Here is an 18,132-nt window from a genome sequence, read left to right as displayed (position 1 = left end):
GCTTTGAGTATAGAGCTTAAACATTTTTTGAACTCTTGCGTGATGAAGTGGGATGTGGGGAAAGAGACGAGATGAAGGTAAAAGACCACTTGAGTGGAATTTAATGTTAAGATAGATTTCGTTAAAATTCCATGGTGCTTCATCTGAATGTGTTCATGCTGAAAATTAGTGCAATCTCGTCCATTTTTAGCTCACAAAGAGGCATTTAGGGAGAAGGCCTGGGAAGGGAATTGGGACAGGGAAGAAAGTGGCCTTCTGGGTACCACCATTATTCTGAGTTGACTTGGGCGCTAAACAGGAAGGGTCAGTTTGAGAAAATTCATTGAGTTTTATGCCTAACCTATGTGCGCTTTTCTATGCACATGGAAATAAAAAGGCATACAACGTATGAAGTAAAACAACATGTTAATGAGATTGTGATCAGAATATTATAAAAATGGCATTCAGGAAGATAGGAAGACTACAACCATCTTTTAAGACAGCTGACTTCTGCATACTTGATAATATTAAAAATTTACCACTGAAAAATTTTAAATGCCCAATGCATGTGATTGTCATTTAAAGAAAATTCTAACTCACTTTTTTTTTAGGGCAGTCTGTCTTTATAATTACCTTTTTCTCATTTCAACCACTGAAAGGGAATGAACAACCATTATTTACTACCTCCTACTCTAGAAAATGAACATACTGTTTCCAAAATAATAAAAAAAAAGCTCCTTCCATGCAAAGAACAATATTTTTTAAGTATTTTAATCAATATCAAATAAATGCAATACTTAATAATTAATAAACAACTATTAGTTTTTAAAACAATTTTTAACATTTTATTTATTTATTTGAGAGAGAGAGAGAGAGAAAGAGAGCATGAGTGGGGGTGAGGGTCATAGGGAGAGAGAGAGGCAGACACCTCGCTGAGCAAGGAAGCCCGACTTGGAGCTCGATCCCAAGACCCTGAGATCATGACCTGAGCCGAAGGCAGACGCTTAACCCACTGAGCCACCCAAGTGCCCCACTTAAACAATTTGGTGGCATAAAAACTATAATTCTTAACTGGACAGTCTTGAGAGGCTTAAAAGAACAGGTACAATTATAGTAATTCATCCAAAAGATGTAGTAAATTAGTAGTGTCTTCATTCTCTTTAATCTTTGCTATTTCATGAAAATCCTAGCAATAATTATTCTTTCCTCACAGGGTTTTAACCTTTCCTTAGGTCACTGCCATGGCCTAACAGGGTGCTCGATAATGGCAGGAAAGATGAAGTATCCAGGCTACCCAACTTTGGAAATATTAAAATTCTTACCTAACTTCTTTACTACCCATAACGCGAAGAGACTGACATTTGTTGAGTACTTTTTTTTTTTTTTTTTGTCAGAGAGAGAGAGAGAGCGCAAGCAGGGGGAGCGGCGTGCAGGAGAGGGAGAAACAGACTCCCCGCTGAGCAAAGAGCCTGATGCAGGACTCCATCCCAGGACCCCGGGATCATGACCTGATCCAAAGGCAGACGCTTAACTGACTGAGCCACCCAGGTGTTCCTGTTGAGTACTTAATATATACCAGGTACTATGCTATGTGCTTAATACCTATTTTTTGTTTGATTAATGCAAAATAAATACCTTCTTAAGAAATTAGTAAACTGTAAGCTACGAATAGCACTGTCAGTATTGTCAGTAAGAACTACAATGTGAATTAGTTTAGGATGGTGTGGAAAACTTGGAAACACTGAGCTACTTAATTTGATCTGAAGCTTGTAAGTGACTTTCAGTTTTCTAAATCGAAATCTTGGGCTTATCGCTAGCCCAACCCATGACCACTGCATTGTCTCATCGGGCTGCAGGACTGTGTTTGGGTAAATGGAAACACTTTGAAATCAGCATTTTCAATGCTTTGTCTCTCCATGTTTATCAACGAGGTTATGCCTTCCTTAATTCAGTCCATCACATACTCATCAATAGAAATGAAGCAAGAAAATTGAAAACATAGTTAGTGATTGCTGAGGCTGCTAGGAAAACGAGGAGTTTTGTGGGCTGCGAAGTAAAATCAAAGCGAGAACTAACGTCTGCACAACAGTTTCTGCCCTGATGTGATCTCTCCACCCACACTGCACAAGCAGTTGGTTTCCCTGGGCAAATACCGATTCTGAAGTTGACTATTACACAGCTGATTCGTTTGATGTTGATGTTAGTTTTTGATTTGTCCACAAACATTTTCTAGTTGTCATATGACTTGGAAACATTTTAAAATAAACAATAATGAGTAACTGGAATCAAACAAGATAGAATTTATCCTGCGGATAATATTCATTTATTCATTTTAAAATTAGGAGTCAATCAAGACCTGTTTTCTAGACCATTTTGTCCACAGAAAGAAATGTACAAAGGTCTCTCAAACTACAAATACTTTTTTTTTCAAATTCATTTTAAGAAGTTAAAACCAGTACTCTGACCAACAAATCTAAAACTCCAGTTTTAATTCTATCTAAACAAATATTTCAAAGTCTGGACTCAAAGGAAATAGTAGTTTGCACACTGGCTGCTTTCTCTGCCCCAAACATAATATAGAAAACACTCTACTAGAGTAATGGAACAGCTTTCTAACTTGAAAAACAAAAAGAATAAGAGTTGGTTAACTCTGTTACCAAGCTATAGAATACTACCTCTGTAGAACATTTTAAACGTTTATTTTCTTCAAAAGGTTTGAAAAGCTATTCTTAGAGTCTCCACATGGAATCTGGAATGCTTTATCACACGGGTCAAACCAAAAAATTCACTACAGAAAAAAATACATTTCTATTTCCATTTTAAAACATGGTAAGATTATAAAAAGGACTCAGTTAGCCACTCTACCAAGTCATTTTTCTGTTACCTTTGTGTGACCAGCAAATGTAGTACTGGGAATGGTTAAGAGTAAACAATGAAATGATTTATTTCCTTGACTGATTTACAAATGATACAGCCTCTTCTGTCAAAATTAGAACATAATTTTTGGTGAGGATCTAAGACTTGCTAGTCAAAATTCACTACTGTATAAGGCAGGAGTCCCTGCTCAAGGATCCAAGAAAGTAGAGGCTGGGATCCAAAATATATTTTCAAGGGGCGCCTGGGTGGCTCAGTCAGTTGTGTCCGACTCTTGATCTCAGCTCAGGTCTTGATCTTGGGGTCGTGAGTTCAAGCCCCACATTGGGCTCCATGCTGGGCATGGAGTCTACTTAATAAACAAAACAAAACAAAACAAAAGAAGCTCTCAGAAGAGCTTTGATTAAAAAAAAAAAAAAACCAAAATCTATTTTCAACATTAAAAAACGACTAAGAGAAATAAAACATTTATATCCTTCAAGCTCTAGTGATGTTCGAGAAGTTCTTAAAAATGAATGTCTGAAAGCAAATGGATATTACTAACCTTATTAGGTTAGTAACGTTTACATTTTACAATCTTGGTTTACCTTGAAGGTTCACCCTAGGCTTATGATTTTCCTTTGTCCCATGTGTTCCCTCTGGATGGTCTTTATAAACAACCCTTCCTATTTTAACTCCCAATCATATGGCAATAATTTCCAAAATTTCATCTGGAGTTTAAAAGCCTCTCCTGACCTTCAGACCATCTGCCAAGGCCCTCACTACTGCAGGGTGGTTTGCAGACTGGCGGCCCTGCCATCACTTGGAGGAATGATAGCCACGTGGCCTCTCAGGTCTTAGACCAGATGACTGAATCAGAATCTGCATTTCGGCAAGATTTCCCAGTGACTCACAGGCAATCAAAGTTTAAGAAGCAGTGTACTAGACATCTCCAGACTGGAGGTTTAACAGACCTCTTAGCTCAAAATGTCCAAAATATGGCAGGCTGCATGCTCCTTAAGGCTAGAAAGGTCATCATGATAAGGCCTCTGTTTACCTAACCAGCTTATGTGATGACATTACCTGCCTCATGATTTATGCCCACTTGTTCCTGTGCCCAGCATCCTGTTTCCTTAGCAGGGTGCCTTGGCTCTGCTGATTGTTTACCACCAACTCCCCTGTCCTCCAGCCACTGCCTGACTCCCCTGCACTCGAGTCTTGAAGACTTAGAGCCCAATGGTTGGAGGAAGTCTTCCTTGAGGACCCCTTTTGTGCACACTCTTCCCCCCACCGAGACTGGATTCAGGGCCCTCTTCTAGGTTCATATACTGCTCACACTCTGCTATGTACTGAAATTCTTTCTCTCCCTCCAGCAAGGGGAGCTCCCAGAGGGCAGGAATCGTGTCTTATTTAGCTTGAAAACCTTAGTACCTACTACAGTGCTGAGACTATAGAGGGTACTCAATAAATGTTTGTAGAATGGATATTAAGCCAATAACTAAAACACCAAGTTTCTTTATTTGGGATTTCCTGCTGCTTAGAAGCTCCAAGAAACTAGAACTTAATATAGTCAATGTGGTGGATAAAATCTTTCATAAAAAAGACCACAGGGGAGATGATAAAAGGGGTTTTTGTTCTTCTTGGCAAAACTTCTGAGAACTACTGGTCAATGCTATGTTTAACATTAACAAACAAGTTATGGCCCAATCAGTAACCCTCGGAATTTATGAGATTGACTGGCCTTAAGACGAGACATTTCTTAAACCAATGGGACTCTGTTACGTAGACTGGTGACTTTGGAGGGTTTCAACTTTCTACTGAGTCAATGCTATTTTTTTTTTTTAAGATTTATTTTATTTGTTTTAGAGAGAGAGAGAAAGAGAGTGGAGGGAGGGGCACAGGGAGAGGGAGAGAGAGAATCTCAAGCAGACTCCCCATTGAGCTCAGAGCCCGACTTGGGGCTCAATCTCATGACCCTGAGATCATGACCTGAGCCGAAACCAAGAGTCGGACACTCAACCCACTGTGCCACCCAGGCGCCCCAAGGCTATTTTAATAACATATACTATGTGGTGTTCAATATCTTTTTTAGTCATAACTAAAAAGTTGCCTAATTCAAAGTCTCTTCAAGTACTGGGGTGGGGGGAGGGAGTGTATTTTTAAGACCAGAGCAAAGATGTCTAGCTTTTAATACAGAATGAATTCCTCCAAATTCAATATAAGAAAATGACCTAAATAATGCATTTTTATAAAATTCCGAAGATGTCTCCAAAGAAATGCAAATGCAAGTACAATGTAATTTTAGAACTAATCTGGAAAAGTAGCAGTTCGAGAACAATCCTCCCACATACTCCCCACACACAAAAAGGGCAGAGATGTGTTTTTTTTTTTTTTAATCTATTGAAACAGGATTTCACTGATCGCTTTAAAACATCACAAAAGTAGAACGAATTAGGTATCTCTATCTAACTTTGTAGGCAACTGCTCTGGCTTTGAATCTCATTTTATCCCAGATGAGTGTGGACTACAAGGCGGGAAGTCCCTCTCAACTGGACCTGAAGTGTATTCAGAGATGCAACAACAGAAGAGGGGGGGCAACGGCATCAGGGGAAGCTGGAGGAGGAGGAAATAAAAGGAACATGATAGTAGAGTCGCTTTTACAGATCTGTGTGGAAAATACGGAACGTGGTCTATCAGGGATGCAACAACTCAAAGGCAAAGACAGTATGGGGTGTGTTGGGAGGGAGCTCACCTGAATGAGGAAATGAATGAAAAGTGTCTCCAGAGACCACGAAAAGACTTTCTTTCTTCTCCTTCTCAAAACGAGTGGTCATTTCTTCCTGAGATGCCTCTTCATCTTCCCTCTCTTCTCGAAGCCTCTTCATTCTGTCCATTAAGGCCTCTAGCTCACTTAGAGAATCGACAATCTGGAGCCAGGTAAGATAATGTTGGGTGTTAGTAATATTAAGAATTATTCTAGTAAATGTCCCTGTTTCTCAATGCCACCTTATTATGTAAGTTGCATGGGCACAGTTCTTAAGTTCCTAAGTGGGTTTTCCATTAACCCCAAAGAAAATCAAATGACAGATTCAAACGTTTTCAGGAGTACGAAGTTTTTGCAGCACTTATAAATCTAGAAAATTTATAAGTATAGATATATTTAATCTAGCATTCTAGCCATTTAGTGTATATTAAATTAGTTTATTTTTTAAAATGAGGCAGCTTTATGATTTGTAATAATATCTATTTGCTTTATTTTTTTTTCAAAGATTTTATTTACTTATTTATTTGAAAAAGACAGAGAGAGAGCATGAGCAGGGGCAGAGGGAGAAGCAAACTCCCTGCTGAGTAGCGAGCCCGATACGGGGCTCGATCCCAGGACCCTGGGGTCATGACCTGAGCCGAAGGCAGATGCTTAACCAACTAAGCCACCCAGGTGCCCTTATCTATTTGCTTTAAAAGCCTCTTTAAGACAATTCAGAACTTCATGTATAAGTTAAGTTTTTACAGTAGGAAAAGTTGTGCAGAAATATTTCAAGTATACAGTGTCCTGTTTAGTCAGACAAATTCTTTCTAGATATTTTTCAAGCAAAATTGTAAAGAAAAACGAAGTTCAGAACACTAACCCCGAAGTTGTTGCCTGTAAGGGATGCATTCTCTATGTTGTTATCATTAGCGAGATCACACACACAGAAATTGTTGACTGATATTAGCCTGAACCCATTGGAGATTTCTGGATCTCTCTCTGGATTGATGCCACTACCAAAAACAAAGCTTGCCAAAGCATGATAATGTGCCAGCAGGACCACAGCATGTACCAGTTCGGGCAGAGACCAATTATTTTCTCCAGTTTTGACAAGTTTCTGAAATGAGAAAGTGAATCAGAGTAAGAATGAAAATCACAGAATGCTACAAAGCTATTTTAGAAAGCATGGAAAATCCACCAAATTTTTAGGTCCATTTATAGCAATCAAACTTAAAACTCCCTTTTAAAAATGTTTCATATAATAAAGATATGGCTTTGGTCAAACAATATTACATTCAATCGGCAAACCTAACAATATAATTATGTTGTAGATCCTTCTAAATCCCTTATATGTACCATGGATCTTCTGCTTCCAAAGCACTTTTACATATTATGTTGTTTTAATAAGATATTTCAGGGACTCAAAGAACACTGAAGCTAGAAGGGACTTTAAAGATTATCTGGCAAAGCCATGCACTTTAAAGTTTTTAGGTAAAGACTTTACCTTCAAAGTCACATAAAAATCCAAGTCAGTAAGTCAACTTTTAGGTGCCTTTCCTGATGGAGAAAGAGCCGATAGCAGATGGTAGGAATTCTAGAATACTACCTTGCCTTTGAATAAGAACTTCAAAAGTTTCAAAGCACTTTTTCATATGGTATTTCACTTGATCCTCCAGCTGAAGGATGGAACCACAAGTGAAGCCATTGAAAACAGTGACGTCTCCATCCTCACTTTCTCCAAGAGCCAATCCCATCTGTCAGTCCATCAGAGAGTCTTGCCCATCAGTGTTCTACCTTGCTTGGTGTACACGTGCGTGCATGTCCTATTGCTCCTCACAAATCCACGCTTTTAATTCTGCTCACGTCACAGCCAAACCCCCACCAGACACCCCTTTTGCTTTCCTCTCCATTAACCACACACACACACACACACACACACACAGGCAATTTAATATATTACCAAAAGCTCAGGAAAAAGGAAAGGAAAAATTAACCATATTCTACCACCCTCATATAACTTTCACATATTTTATTTTTATAAGCAGAATTATATAATCAGAGTAATACATCTAATTTTCTCTGCCTTTCAAACCTGACATTTTGACATGTTCATTTCTCATGAGGCTCCACTGTCTTCTATTGAGCATGGGCTGTATACTGCATAGCAATGGAGGTACAGAGCTACTTCTCCGTTCCCTTACTGTTAGATATTCAAATTGCTTCTAAGGTTTGTTGGGTTTTTTTTGTTTATTTGCTATTATAAATAGCATCTTTAGGCTATAGCTCTGAATAATTCCTAATAGCATTTTTAGGGCAATCATATTTTAAATACTTTTGATAATACTGCCAAAGAGCCTTCCAAAACAACGGGTAGAATTTACAATGCCTTTGTCAGTCTTTCCAAGAGTATTAAACCTGAAAGGATAGACATCCAGCACTCATCATCTCAAATTTCTCATCTCACATTCATTTGGTTTTTTTTTTTAATTCATTATAATTTGTTTTCTTTTTTAAGCAAGCTCCTGAAAGCAACTTTCGCTAAGGTCATATATGACCTCCAAAAGGCCAAATCTAACTATTTCTTTTTAGTACTTATCCTTATTTGATCTCTATAGGATTTATATTTTCCTTACTTCCTCCCTTCTTGAAATTAACCTCCCTTGACTTCAGCAATTCAACTAATTTTTTTTTCATCGTTTCTCCCCTGAGATGCACGTTTCCCCATCTTCCTCATAGCCCCCTTTTTCTGCTTGCCTCCAAAATGTTGGCTTGCTCTATTCGACCCATGATCTTCTTTCCTTGTGCACTATCTCCCTGGATGGAGCATTCATTCCTCCAACTTGACCTCTCCTTACTGTCAATATCTATCTGATTTTATTTCTTTTTTTTTTTTTAAGATTTTATTTATTTATTTGACAGAGAGAGACACAGCGAGAGAGGGAACACAAGCAGGGGGAGTGGGAGAGGGAGAAGCAGGCTTCCTGCTGAGCAGGAAGCCCAAGTCGGGGCTCGATCCCAGGACCCTGGGATCATGACCTGAGCTGAAGGCAGACGCTTAACGACTGAGCCACCCAGGCGCCCCCTGATTTTATTTCTAATCTATCCTTTATCTTGAGTTACAGACCTGTATTTCCTTCAGTAATTGAACATCACTATCTAGATGACACGGTCGTCTGTTTTCAGGCCAGTGTATGCTGTCTTGCTCATGGCATTGCCTTTTGCCAGTCAGGAAGGTAGAAACCTTACTTACTCTCCTGTCCCTACCCTCTCTTCCAACCTCACATTCTACTAGTCACCAAGTCCTGCCTGTTCCCATGCAGAATGCATACACACAGTCTGATCTCTCCTCTGCCCTTAAAAAAAAAAAAATCACCTCTCAAATGGACTACTGCAATTGCTTTATGACTGGCTCCCCTGTTTCTAGACTGTACCATTTGTGATTTATCTTCTGCATCACCACACACATTCATATTACAACTCAGCTCAAAAACCTTTGATGATTCTTAATTCTTTATCATAGTGATCTCTGAAATCTTTTGATCACATATACTACTTCTTTCTTTTTTTAAGATTTTATTTATTTTATTTTGGGGGGTACGAGCAGGGGGAGAGACAGAGGGAGAGAGAGAGAATCCCAAGTAGACTCTGCGCTAAGTGTATAGCCCGACACGGGGCTTGATCCCAGGACCCTGAGATCATGACCTGAGAAAAAAATCAAGAGTCGGACACTTAACTGATTGAGCCACCCAGGCGCCCCATGATCACATATACTTCTGACAATAACAGTTGGGGGCTCCAACCCTTGATAGTATGTACATTTATTTATAAATTAATAAATACTTATAAAATACAACATTTTATATAGATAAGTCATTCACATGTACTGTAATACTAATATTGTAAAATATACAAATAAAGAAATTTATTAAGGTAAAAATACATGTGCGTGCGCACGCACACACACACATAATTTTCTAACATTTTGAAGGATTGCCTTCTGCATCCCCTGAAGTAATGTAACATAAATCTGAAGAACATAGCTTTCTGAGGATAAAACATAAATTCTTTAATACAGTATTCATTGTGTCATAATGATATGCTCCCCATTCCTCCCATCTCCTACCCCCACCTCACATAACCTTCCCTACTGTCAGTAACCTGAAGTTGTTAGCTACTTTTCCAACCTGTTTCACACTCTATTATTTGTCTGGAGTACCCTCCTCTTCTTGAAAATTCCCACTTACTCTTCAAGACCTATCTCCAATGTTACCTCTTTCATGCAACTTCCTGATCCCATTCTTTCTATTCATATCTTCATACATCACTGTGCTGTGTTTATTGTCATTACCTCTCCTCCTTTCTTCCCCTAGATTCCAAGCATGTTCAAGGGCAGGATCTACCTTTTTGGATGCACCAAAGTATATGGCACGGAGTAATTAACATATGACATAAAAATAATGATCAATTCTTCTATAAGTAACATTCAAGTCAGAACATAAACCTCAGGGCAGTATTATGTTTCAATATTCCCAGGCAGATACTCAATTTCTAAGAGTATGGAGACTGACAAAAGCTCAGTTTGGTTTTACTGGGCAAATAACTAACAAAAATGTAGTCTAATGGAGAGGATCAACAAAACCAAGGACATGTCTATGCATTAGAAGCAGGGAATTTAAATACCTAAGGCTTCTCTGATATTGATTTAGATGACAGCTGCTATGTACTGAATAATGACCAAGTGCCAGGCACAGAGCCAAGGATACGGTACGATGGCCTCACCCTGTGTGCCTTTGATGGAAGCTCCTTTCCACCTGCAAGTGTTCTAGTCAATCGCAACTCTGTTTCTCATCTGAGCTCTAGCTTCCAGAGGCATTCAAGTGTTCACACCAGTTGGCACATGGCTTTTTATTTGCAAAACTGTAATTTGTAAATCTTAAAATTATGAAGTGTTAGAACTAGAAAAGAGCTTGAAACTCATTTAATGTAGGCCCCTCATTTTATAGAGGGGGTAACTACTGAGACCCACAGAAATTAATTTACTCAAGGTCATGGGCATGAGAACCCAGGTAGCCCATTGTGCAGTTTATTTTCTTTGCCTCCTGCTTGAAAATAGAAATCAACTTTTCTCACAGCCATTCACTAAAGCACCTCGGTATACCTAAAGAGGAATATTCATTTGTACCTAAATTAAACCCACAGACTTTCTACATTTATCTCTTCTATATACTGATAGCCTATGTTTTAAGTTTCTAATATGCAAGTAGTTAAAATTAAGTCTTAAGCAAAAAAAGAAAGAAAGAAAGAAAGAAAGAAAGAAAGAAAGAAAAAAAGGAAAAAGAAAGAAAGAAAAGAAAAATGAACTCTTGGCTAGAATCATGAGTAAACTTCTTTGTCATTTCCAAACAGCACTCAGTACCTGAATGTGCTCTTTCGTGATCAGCCAGGGTCGGTGTGCTAGCAGCTTGTTTATTTCATTAAGATTTTTCAGTCTTTGCGGTACATATTCCAAACCATTCAACCACTCAGCAATACCTCCTGTCTTTAAAAATTCATCCACATGCATGTTTATTAGGTAGGAACACTGATGTCTAGCTGCAGCCTAAAACACAAGAAGAGTCAGTTGAGACAACAATCGTGGTAGAGGTCGGATCCTACTAGTTCTAAACCAATAATAATTTATTTGGAGTTTAATAATTTCAATAACCAATACTTCTTTTCTTCCAGATTCCTGCTCCTCCTCCAACTTCTATCATACAATATGCCATAGATTCTTGAATCAATACATGTAGTTGATATTTGTATAAGCAAATAACTGTCACCTGTAGGCAATTACCTCCTCAGCTAGAAGTGGGTATGGATTAACCTAGAATCCACTTTCTGGTTATGTCAAGAACATACATGTCCATTTCATGATGGTAAATGATATAAACTATGTTCTATTTAAAACGCAATAAAATCTCACTAACTTCTACCCATTCAGAACGCATGCTAATTTGGGTGCTCCTCTTACCCCCTCTAAGATAACTGTGATTTCAGTCTTATCTGGGCACATCACCCTACTGAGATGAGACTGAAGCTCGCTGACCCCTTCCTTCCTGTGCAGTCAAAACCAGCCTTGACACTGACAGTTTGGGAAATCTATGCAAAACAGACTTTTCACCGCTCCTTTCCCTGGGACTGTTTCTCAGGAAAACAGTATTGTTTACTCATTCTTTTCCGTATCTTGCTTATCTCTTAGTTTGTGATCATTCTAAGGCTGCCTTGGGCCTCACTGTCATCAAAACTGTGAGCTGGAATTATAGTCTTGATCGTGCTCGTCAGTCGAGAAAACACAAAGCGCTGCCCTTTCCTTGTTGTTGTTTAAAACTTCGGTGAGAGCATAAACAAGAAAATCAAATTAAACTTAGGAAAAACGAACACTGCAGGCTAGCTCTGCAAGCCCAGCTGTTCTCCTAAACTGTCCCAACACAGGGCACTTGGAGCAGGTCCTTCGTCTGTTTCTCCAGTAACAGTCCAACTGTGACACTGTTCCCTTCTACCTTTCTCATCCCGATTTATAATTCTCTCCCCACCCCCACCAAAACATTAACTAGTTCACCCAGTTTGCATCAAATACTATACTTAGCAGGCTTATGATTCATTTAAGAATTTTTCTCCATTGGTACTGATTGATAACTTTCCTCTCATCTGGCCAAATTAGTGATATTGTTCATGTAGAAAATGACAAAATCAGATGTCACAACCAACCTGTTCTATATAAGTAATAAAGACAAGGCATCAAGAGCCAAAATAAAACTTGTGGGATGTTAGGGATATTCCTTTGGACCCTACAAGCGTCATTAACCATAAGAGAATAAGCTGAAAATTCAAGGAGAAACAGTGAGTCCTTTAAGATGTGTAAAGTACTCAAAATGTATCCAAGACACGGGGTATCCGAAAGGCCACGGGCTTCTTCAAGTCTTATTTCTAGAAAATTATCCTTGGCTCGACACACACACACACACACACACACACACACACTCGGAGCGGGGAGGAGGAGTGAGTGAGGGCGAGGTCGGGGAACCGAGGCAGCCGGCAAGCGGGCGCACCATTATTGCGATGTAGTGCCTGTGTGGTAGAGGAAGGGGGCCGTCCATGCGCAGCATATAGAACTGGCTCCGCAGGAAAGACTCCAGGTACTGAGCGTGCAAACTCATGACCTGCGTGATGTTGTCCAGCCGACCGGACGTAGAGTATTCTTCCACGAGAAAGTTGGTACGCTCATCCACCGTGTTTGCTTGGACAACCTTGCAATGGAGAAACACACAACGGTCACTGAGGAGCAGTGGTTCTTTTGCTTACATACATGATGCACTCTTGAAGCAAACAAATGTTCTTTTGATATGAGCAGACCCTGAAATTGTGCCATTGCTCATACCAGAAACGGAAATAAAAAAGAAGGCGCCGCTCATTCTTGGCTCTGGGACCACAATTTATTAAACAACAAATGTCAGATCGTCAAACACACAGCTCTGAAACCGGAGGGAAGCAGCTTCCATCTGCTGTGCCAGGCACATAAGGCACAATTTTCAGGGCCCACTTGCCCGGTCATTATTACGCCGATTTGTGCAGCGGCAAAGCGGCGGCATTTGATTTCCAGAGTTACAATTGTATCTCAACAGCCTATGAAGATACTCACGTTATCTTAAGTATTTTCAGTCGGATCTTTTGCTTTGTTTTTGTTCAACATAAAATGAAAAGCTCTCTGAAAGTCTTCTTAGGGACAAAGGAAAATACGATAATTTGTAGGAAAGTGTTAATTGAAAAATTAATAAGGACACTCGAATACTGTCATTCCTATTTTCAGCCTATAGTATTAATTACTAAAACCAACGTTAGTTATTAAAATGGACATCCTCCTTCCCAGGGAATCAAAATAACTTTCTCAAAAACAGATTCTTATCCATAGCTTTATACACAATGACAGCTTGGGCATCACAACAAGAATTGGCTCTGAAGGTGTTAAGAGCTTTATTAGCACCTTGTAGAAGGACCCAGCTCTGTGGGAATTAATGGACATGAGATGAATATTTCTAAGCTCAGTTCATTATTTACTGATACTTTCGAATTAGAATTCTAGACTTAAGAATACATTTCTTATTTCAGATTCAAAATTAAATTCGAGCTCATGCATCTAGTTAACCACAGAGCCTCGTCTAGAATCTAGATTTTCTAAAGTCCAGACTAATGGTCTTCCCAAAGATCCATACTGCTATTAGAAACTCTGTTTACTCTTTAAGGCTGCCTTCACAGTCTCTTCTGAAAAATAAGCAAAAATTACACACAGGCACTACTGACCGAGGAAAATGTAATCCCAAAGGAAATAGAATGTTTGGAAAGTGTGAACTGTGAGGAAATGTTAATTACAATGGTGTAAAAAAGCAATTTCAGTTCAGCTAGTTATAAAGCCAAGTACAGTTTCATTTGCCCATTTCCCCCCATTTTGTCAACTACAGGGACCAAGTGATGTTAAAAACAGTAAGATCCGGATCAACCACATGTAATTAAACACAGAATATTTGTTGGTCTTGTTTTGTTTTCTCCAGAGCAGTTTCTTTTGTTTAACGGACTGGCGCCAAAGACGTTAACAGATGCAAGACGTCCTGAAAACAGTAGTGGTTTCTGCAAACCAGCTTACCTTCAAATACATACTGTGAAAAAGACTGTGCTTCAGGAAGTCATTATGTATAGGAGGTAATCACTCGGCCAAGAGTGGTCCCTACACTGCCGGGGAAAATGGGCACAAACACAGCCATTTCTCTAATGACTGGCCACCACCTAGATCAGCTAGAGCCCTTACTGTTAACATTCCTTCAACCTTTCCGTTCAGATGGTAAGGTCACTCAAAAAGCTAAATGAAGATGAAGGACTACTGACTCTGGCAAGGACCTGGAACATATTCTTCAAATTCTATTCACCCTTTCTTTTAAGACAATGCCTGGCACATAGCAAGTGCTCTGTATACCTTTGTCGACTACTCTCAGAACAACAGAGGAATAATGCTGGTGCTTTAAGATAAATGTCTTTGCAGTAAATAGTGAATCAGGATATACAATCGTATTCAAAAGGGAAAAACTCCTTCCAGCAGAGAAAAACTCCTCAGTTTAGTGGTTCTTAAACTTTTCTTAGCCCAAATGTCTATCTGAAAGGCATCTAGGAATCTAGGAAGTCCTGCACATCTGCTGTGATCTTTAATAAAGATGTATACCCACAAAAGGGGCCCAAATCTTCTATTGATTATCATTTCTTTTGCATTACATTTTATGACCTCTTTCTTGCAGTTACCATCTTGCCTTGCCACCCTCACCAAAGGTATAGACTATACAGATTCTATTGACATTCTGTCCAAGAGACTTAGAACCAAAACAAACAAGTAAACAAAAGAGTAACAACTAATGATGTAATGGCATGTTTTGCTTAATAGGTTTAGCTGGGAAACTCATTTTTTCATTTCAAAATATATTTTCTTAACATTTATGAAACCTATAATCACCATGAGGCCATTTAAAAACCTAAAACCTTTGGGTTAATACTAAACTTTATTTAAAAAAAAATTTTATTACTGTTAGCAGCTTTGTTCAGAGAAGTTATATTTGAAATCAAATATGGTAAAATTTACTTTTTTCTAACCTTGCAGTATAACTAACTCTAAAATAAGAAGGTAGATTACTAAATTCACAAACTTTTAAGTGAAGTTTGAAAGGAAATATCTCTGTGGTTCTCTGACATATAAATAAGGAACAAAAGCAAAACACAGGCTTACTTCCATATTAAAAATGGAGATATTCTTCGATAACAATTCAGTTATTTTTTTGTATCACACTTAATGTATTTTAAGACAGTTAAACTTACTTCCTTCTCTGGAATAAAGGCACTTGGTCCTCTTGTCAAGGGTTGAGATACTCTGATTCTTTTATCCTGTTTTCAAAAGAAAAGTTTTATGTGTTAATGATGAGGTTCTAGGAAAAGTTAAATTGGTGCAAATTTATTGCTGAGGTACTAAAACAAACAGCATAAACAGAATTATGTAAAATCAAAATAAGGGACAGGTCTCAGATCACAGAAAATCCATACGGCTAATGTGTGAATAAGATAATGGGGCAAGTTCCTCAAAAAGTTAAAAATAGAACTACCTTATGATCCAGCAATCACACAACTAGGCATTTACCCAAAGAATACAAGAACATTAATTCAAAGGGATACATGCACCCTTATGTTTACAGCACCATTATTTACTATAGCCAAGATATGGAAGTTGCCCAGGTGTCCATCGATTGATAAACGGATAAAGAAGATGTGGTGTATATATATATACAATGGGATATTACTCCGCCATAAGAAAGAATGAAATTTTGCCATTTGTGACAACATGGATGGAGTTAGAGAGTATAATGCTAAGCTAAATAAGTCACTCAGAGGAAGACAAACACCATATGATTTCACTCATATGTGAAATTTAAGAAACAAAACAAACAAGCAAAGGGAAAAAGATGAGAGAGAGAGACGAATCAAGAAACAGACTCTTAACTGATGGGTACCAGAGGGGAGGTGGGTGGAGGGATGGGTGAAATAGGGGATGGGGATGAAGGAGGGCACTTGTGATGAGCACCAGGTGATGTACAGAATTGTTGAATCACTATATTGTAGGCCTGAAACTAATATAACACTGGATGTTAACTAACTGGAATTAAAATAAAAACGAAAAAAAAAGATAATGGGGCAAGTGCCTACTCCAGTTCTGGATACACAGTAGGCTTCCAAAATTTCATTTCCCTCAGTCATCTTCTACATCCCCAGAGACTTTTAGCCCATAGTTGACATGACTGAAACTGTCGATCTCTATAATAAAATCATATCTAATAGTATACTAGTGCACTGTTAGACCTCAACCGGAAAGCTCCAGGAAAGGCTGAGTTTAGAGGATTCCATGCAACTCCCCAAAGCAATGACCTGACCTGTGGGTTTTTTCTGGAATAAAATAGGAATAAACATACCTAATATAAAGTTTTGAAGCTTTAAGTAAGAAAAATGTAAAACTTGGAGAAGTAGAGGTTAACTTAATGTAAGAAATGGAGAATACAGCAATGCATATTGTTCCACTTGCTACTCTATTTAATATGAACTGGGAGATTGCCAATGGTATGTTTGAGTGTTAGATTTTTTTGAAGTTTTTAAATTTTTTATTAAATTTTTTAATTAAAAAATATCTTGGTAACCCCATTTAAGTGTGATATCTATAAAGCCTCAAACATTCCAATCAGGTAAAAACTTCCTTCTCTGCAGGCATGTCGAAAAGCGGGAATAATCAGAGGGAGGCTCTTAAGGCTCTGAAGTCCTCCTTGGCCAGGAGGAGAGAGAGGAGAAATGGTCACTTAATGTTCTATATTAAAAGTAATATCCTAAAGTTCTCAAAAAGAAGCCCTCTAAAACCGTAACATAAAAACAGGGACTATGCTTACACCACACACAAAAATTGACTCAAAATGCATTAAAGACTTGGATGTAAGACCAGAAACCATATAACTCCTAAAAGAAAACATAAGCGGTAAGCTCCTTGACATCACTCTCAGCGATATTTTTTTGGATCTGACTCCAAAGGCAAAGGCAACAAAAGCAAAAATAAACAAGTGGGGCTACGTCAAACTAAAAAGCTTCTGCACAGTGAAGGAAACCATCAACAAAATAATAAGGCAACCTACTGAATGGGAGAAGATATTTGCAAATCATATACCTGATAAGGGGTTAATATCCAAAATACATAAAGAACTCATAAAATTCAAAAGCAAAAAAAAATTCAATTTAAAAAATGGGCAGAAGATCTGAATAGACATTTTTCCAGAGAAGACATTCAGATGCCCAACAGACACATGACAAGATGCTCATCACCACTCATCATCAGGGAAATGTAAATCAAAACCACAATGAGATATCACCTCACACCTGTCAGAATGGCTAAGCTCAAAAACACGAGAAACAACAAGTGTTGATGAGGATGTGGAGAACAAGGAACCCTCGTGCGTCAGAGAGAATGCAAACTGGTGGAAGACAGGATGGAGGGTCCTCAAAAAATTAAAAATAGAACTACCATATGATCCAACCATTCTCCTTCTGGATATTTATCTCAAGAAAATGAAAATACTAATTAGAAAAAATATATACACCTCTATGTTTATTGCAGCATTATTTGTAATAATCAAGATATGGAAATAACCTATTCACGAATGGATGAATGGATAAAGAAGACGTGGTATACTGTATATATACAATGGATTGATTACTCCTCAGCCATAAAAGAGAAAGAAATCTTTCCATTTGTGACAACACAGATAGACCTTAAGGGTATTATGCTAAGTGACGTAAATACTGTATGATTTCACTTACATGTGGAATCCAAGTGATAAAACAAATGAACGCACAAAACCAAACCAAACTCCTCGAGAGAGAAAATAGATTGGTGGTTGCCAGAGCGGAGAAGGGTGGAGAGGTGGGCAAATTGGTGAAGGGGATAAAAAGGT

The 18,132-nt window shown here is 38.4% G+C and overlaps 1 protein-coding gene across 2 annotated transcripts in view; it reads right to left on the bottom strand.

Annotated features, from left to right (window-relative positions):
• SESN3 (sestrin 3) overlaps nt 1–18,132 on the bottom strand; it is a 75,760-nt gene that overhangs the window by 14,013 nt on the left and 43,615 nt on the right. For both annotated transcript variants that reach the window (XM_035009349.1, XM_035009350.1), the window contains exons 2-6: nt 15,470–15,535; nt 12,667–12,864; nt 10,995–11,177; nt 6,459–6,695; nt 5,585–5,759 (exon numbers count right to left, since the gene is read on the bottom strand). In XM_035009349.1, the coding sequence (XP_034865240.1) occupies nt 5,585–5,759; nt 6,459–6,695; nt 10,995–11,177; nt 12,667–12,864; nt 15,470–15,535 (859 nt within the window). The remainder of the gene's footprint in view (nt 1–5,584; nt 5,760–6,458; nt 6,696–10,994; nt 11,178–12,666; nt 12,865–15,469; nt 15,536–18,132) is intronic.

Source organism: Mirounga leonina, unplaced genomic scaffold, assembly GCF_011800145.1.
Source record: "Mirounga leonina isolate KUSES-001 unplaced genomic scaffold, KU_Mleo_1.0 Mir_153, whole genome shotgun sequence".
Taxonomy (NCBI): Eukaryota; Metazoa; Chordata; class Mammalia; order Carnivora; family Phocidae; genus Mirounga; species Mirounga leonina.
This window is presented reverse-complemented; position numbering and strand designations above follow the sequence as displayed.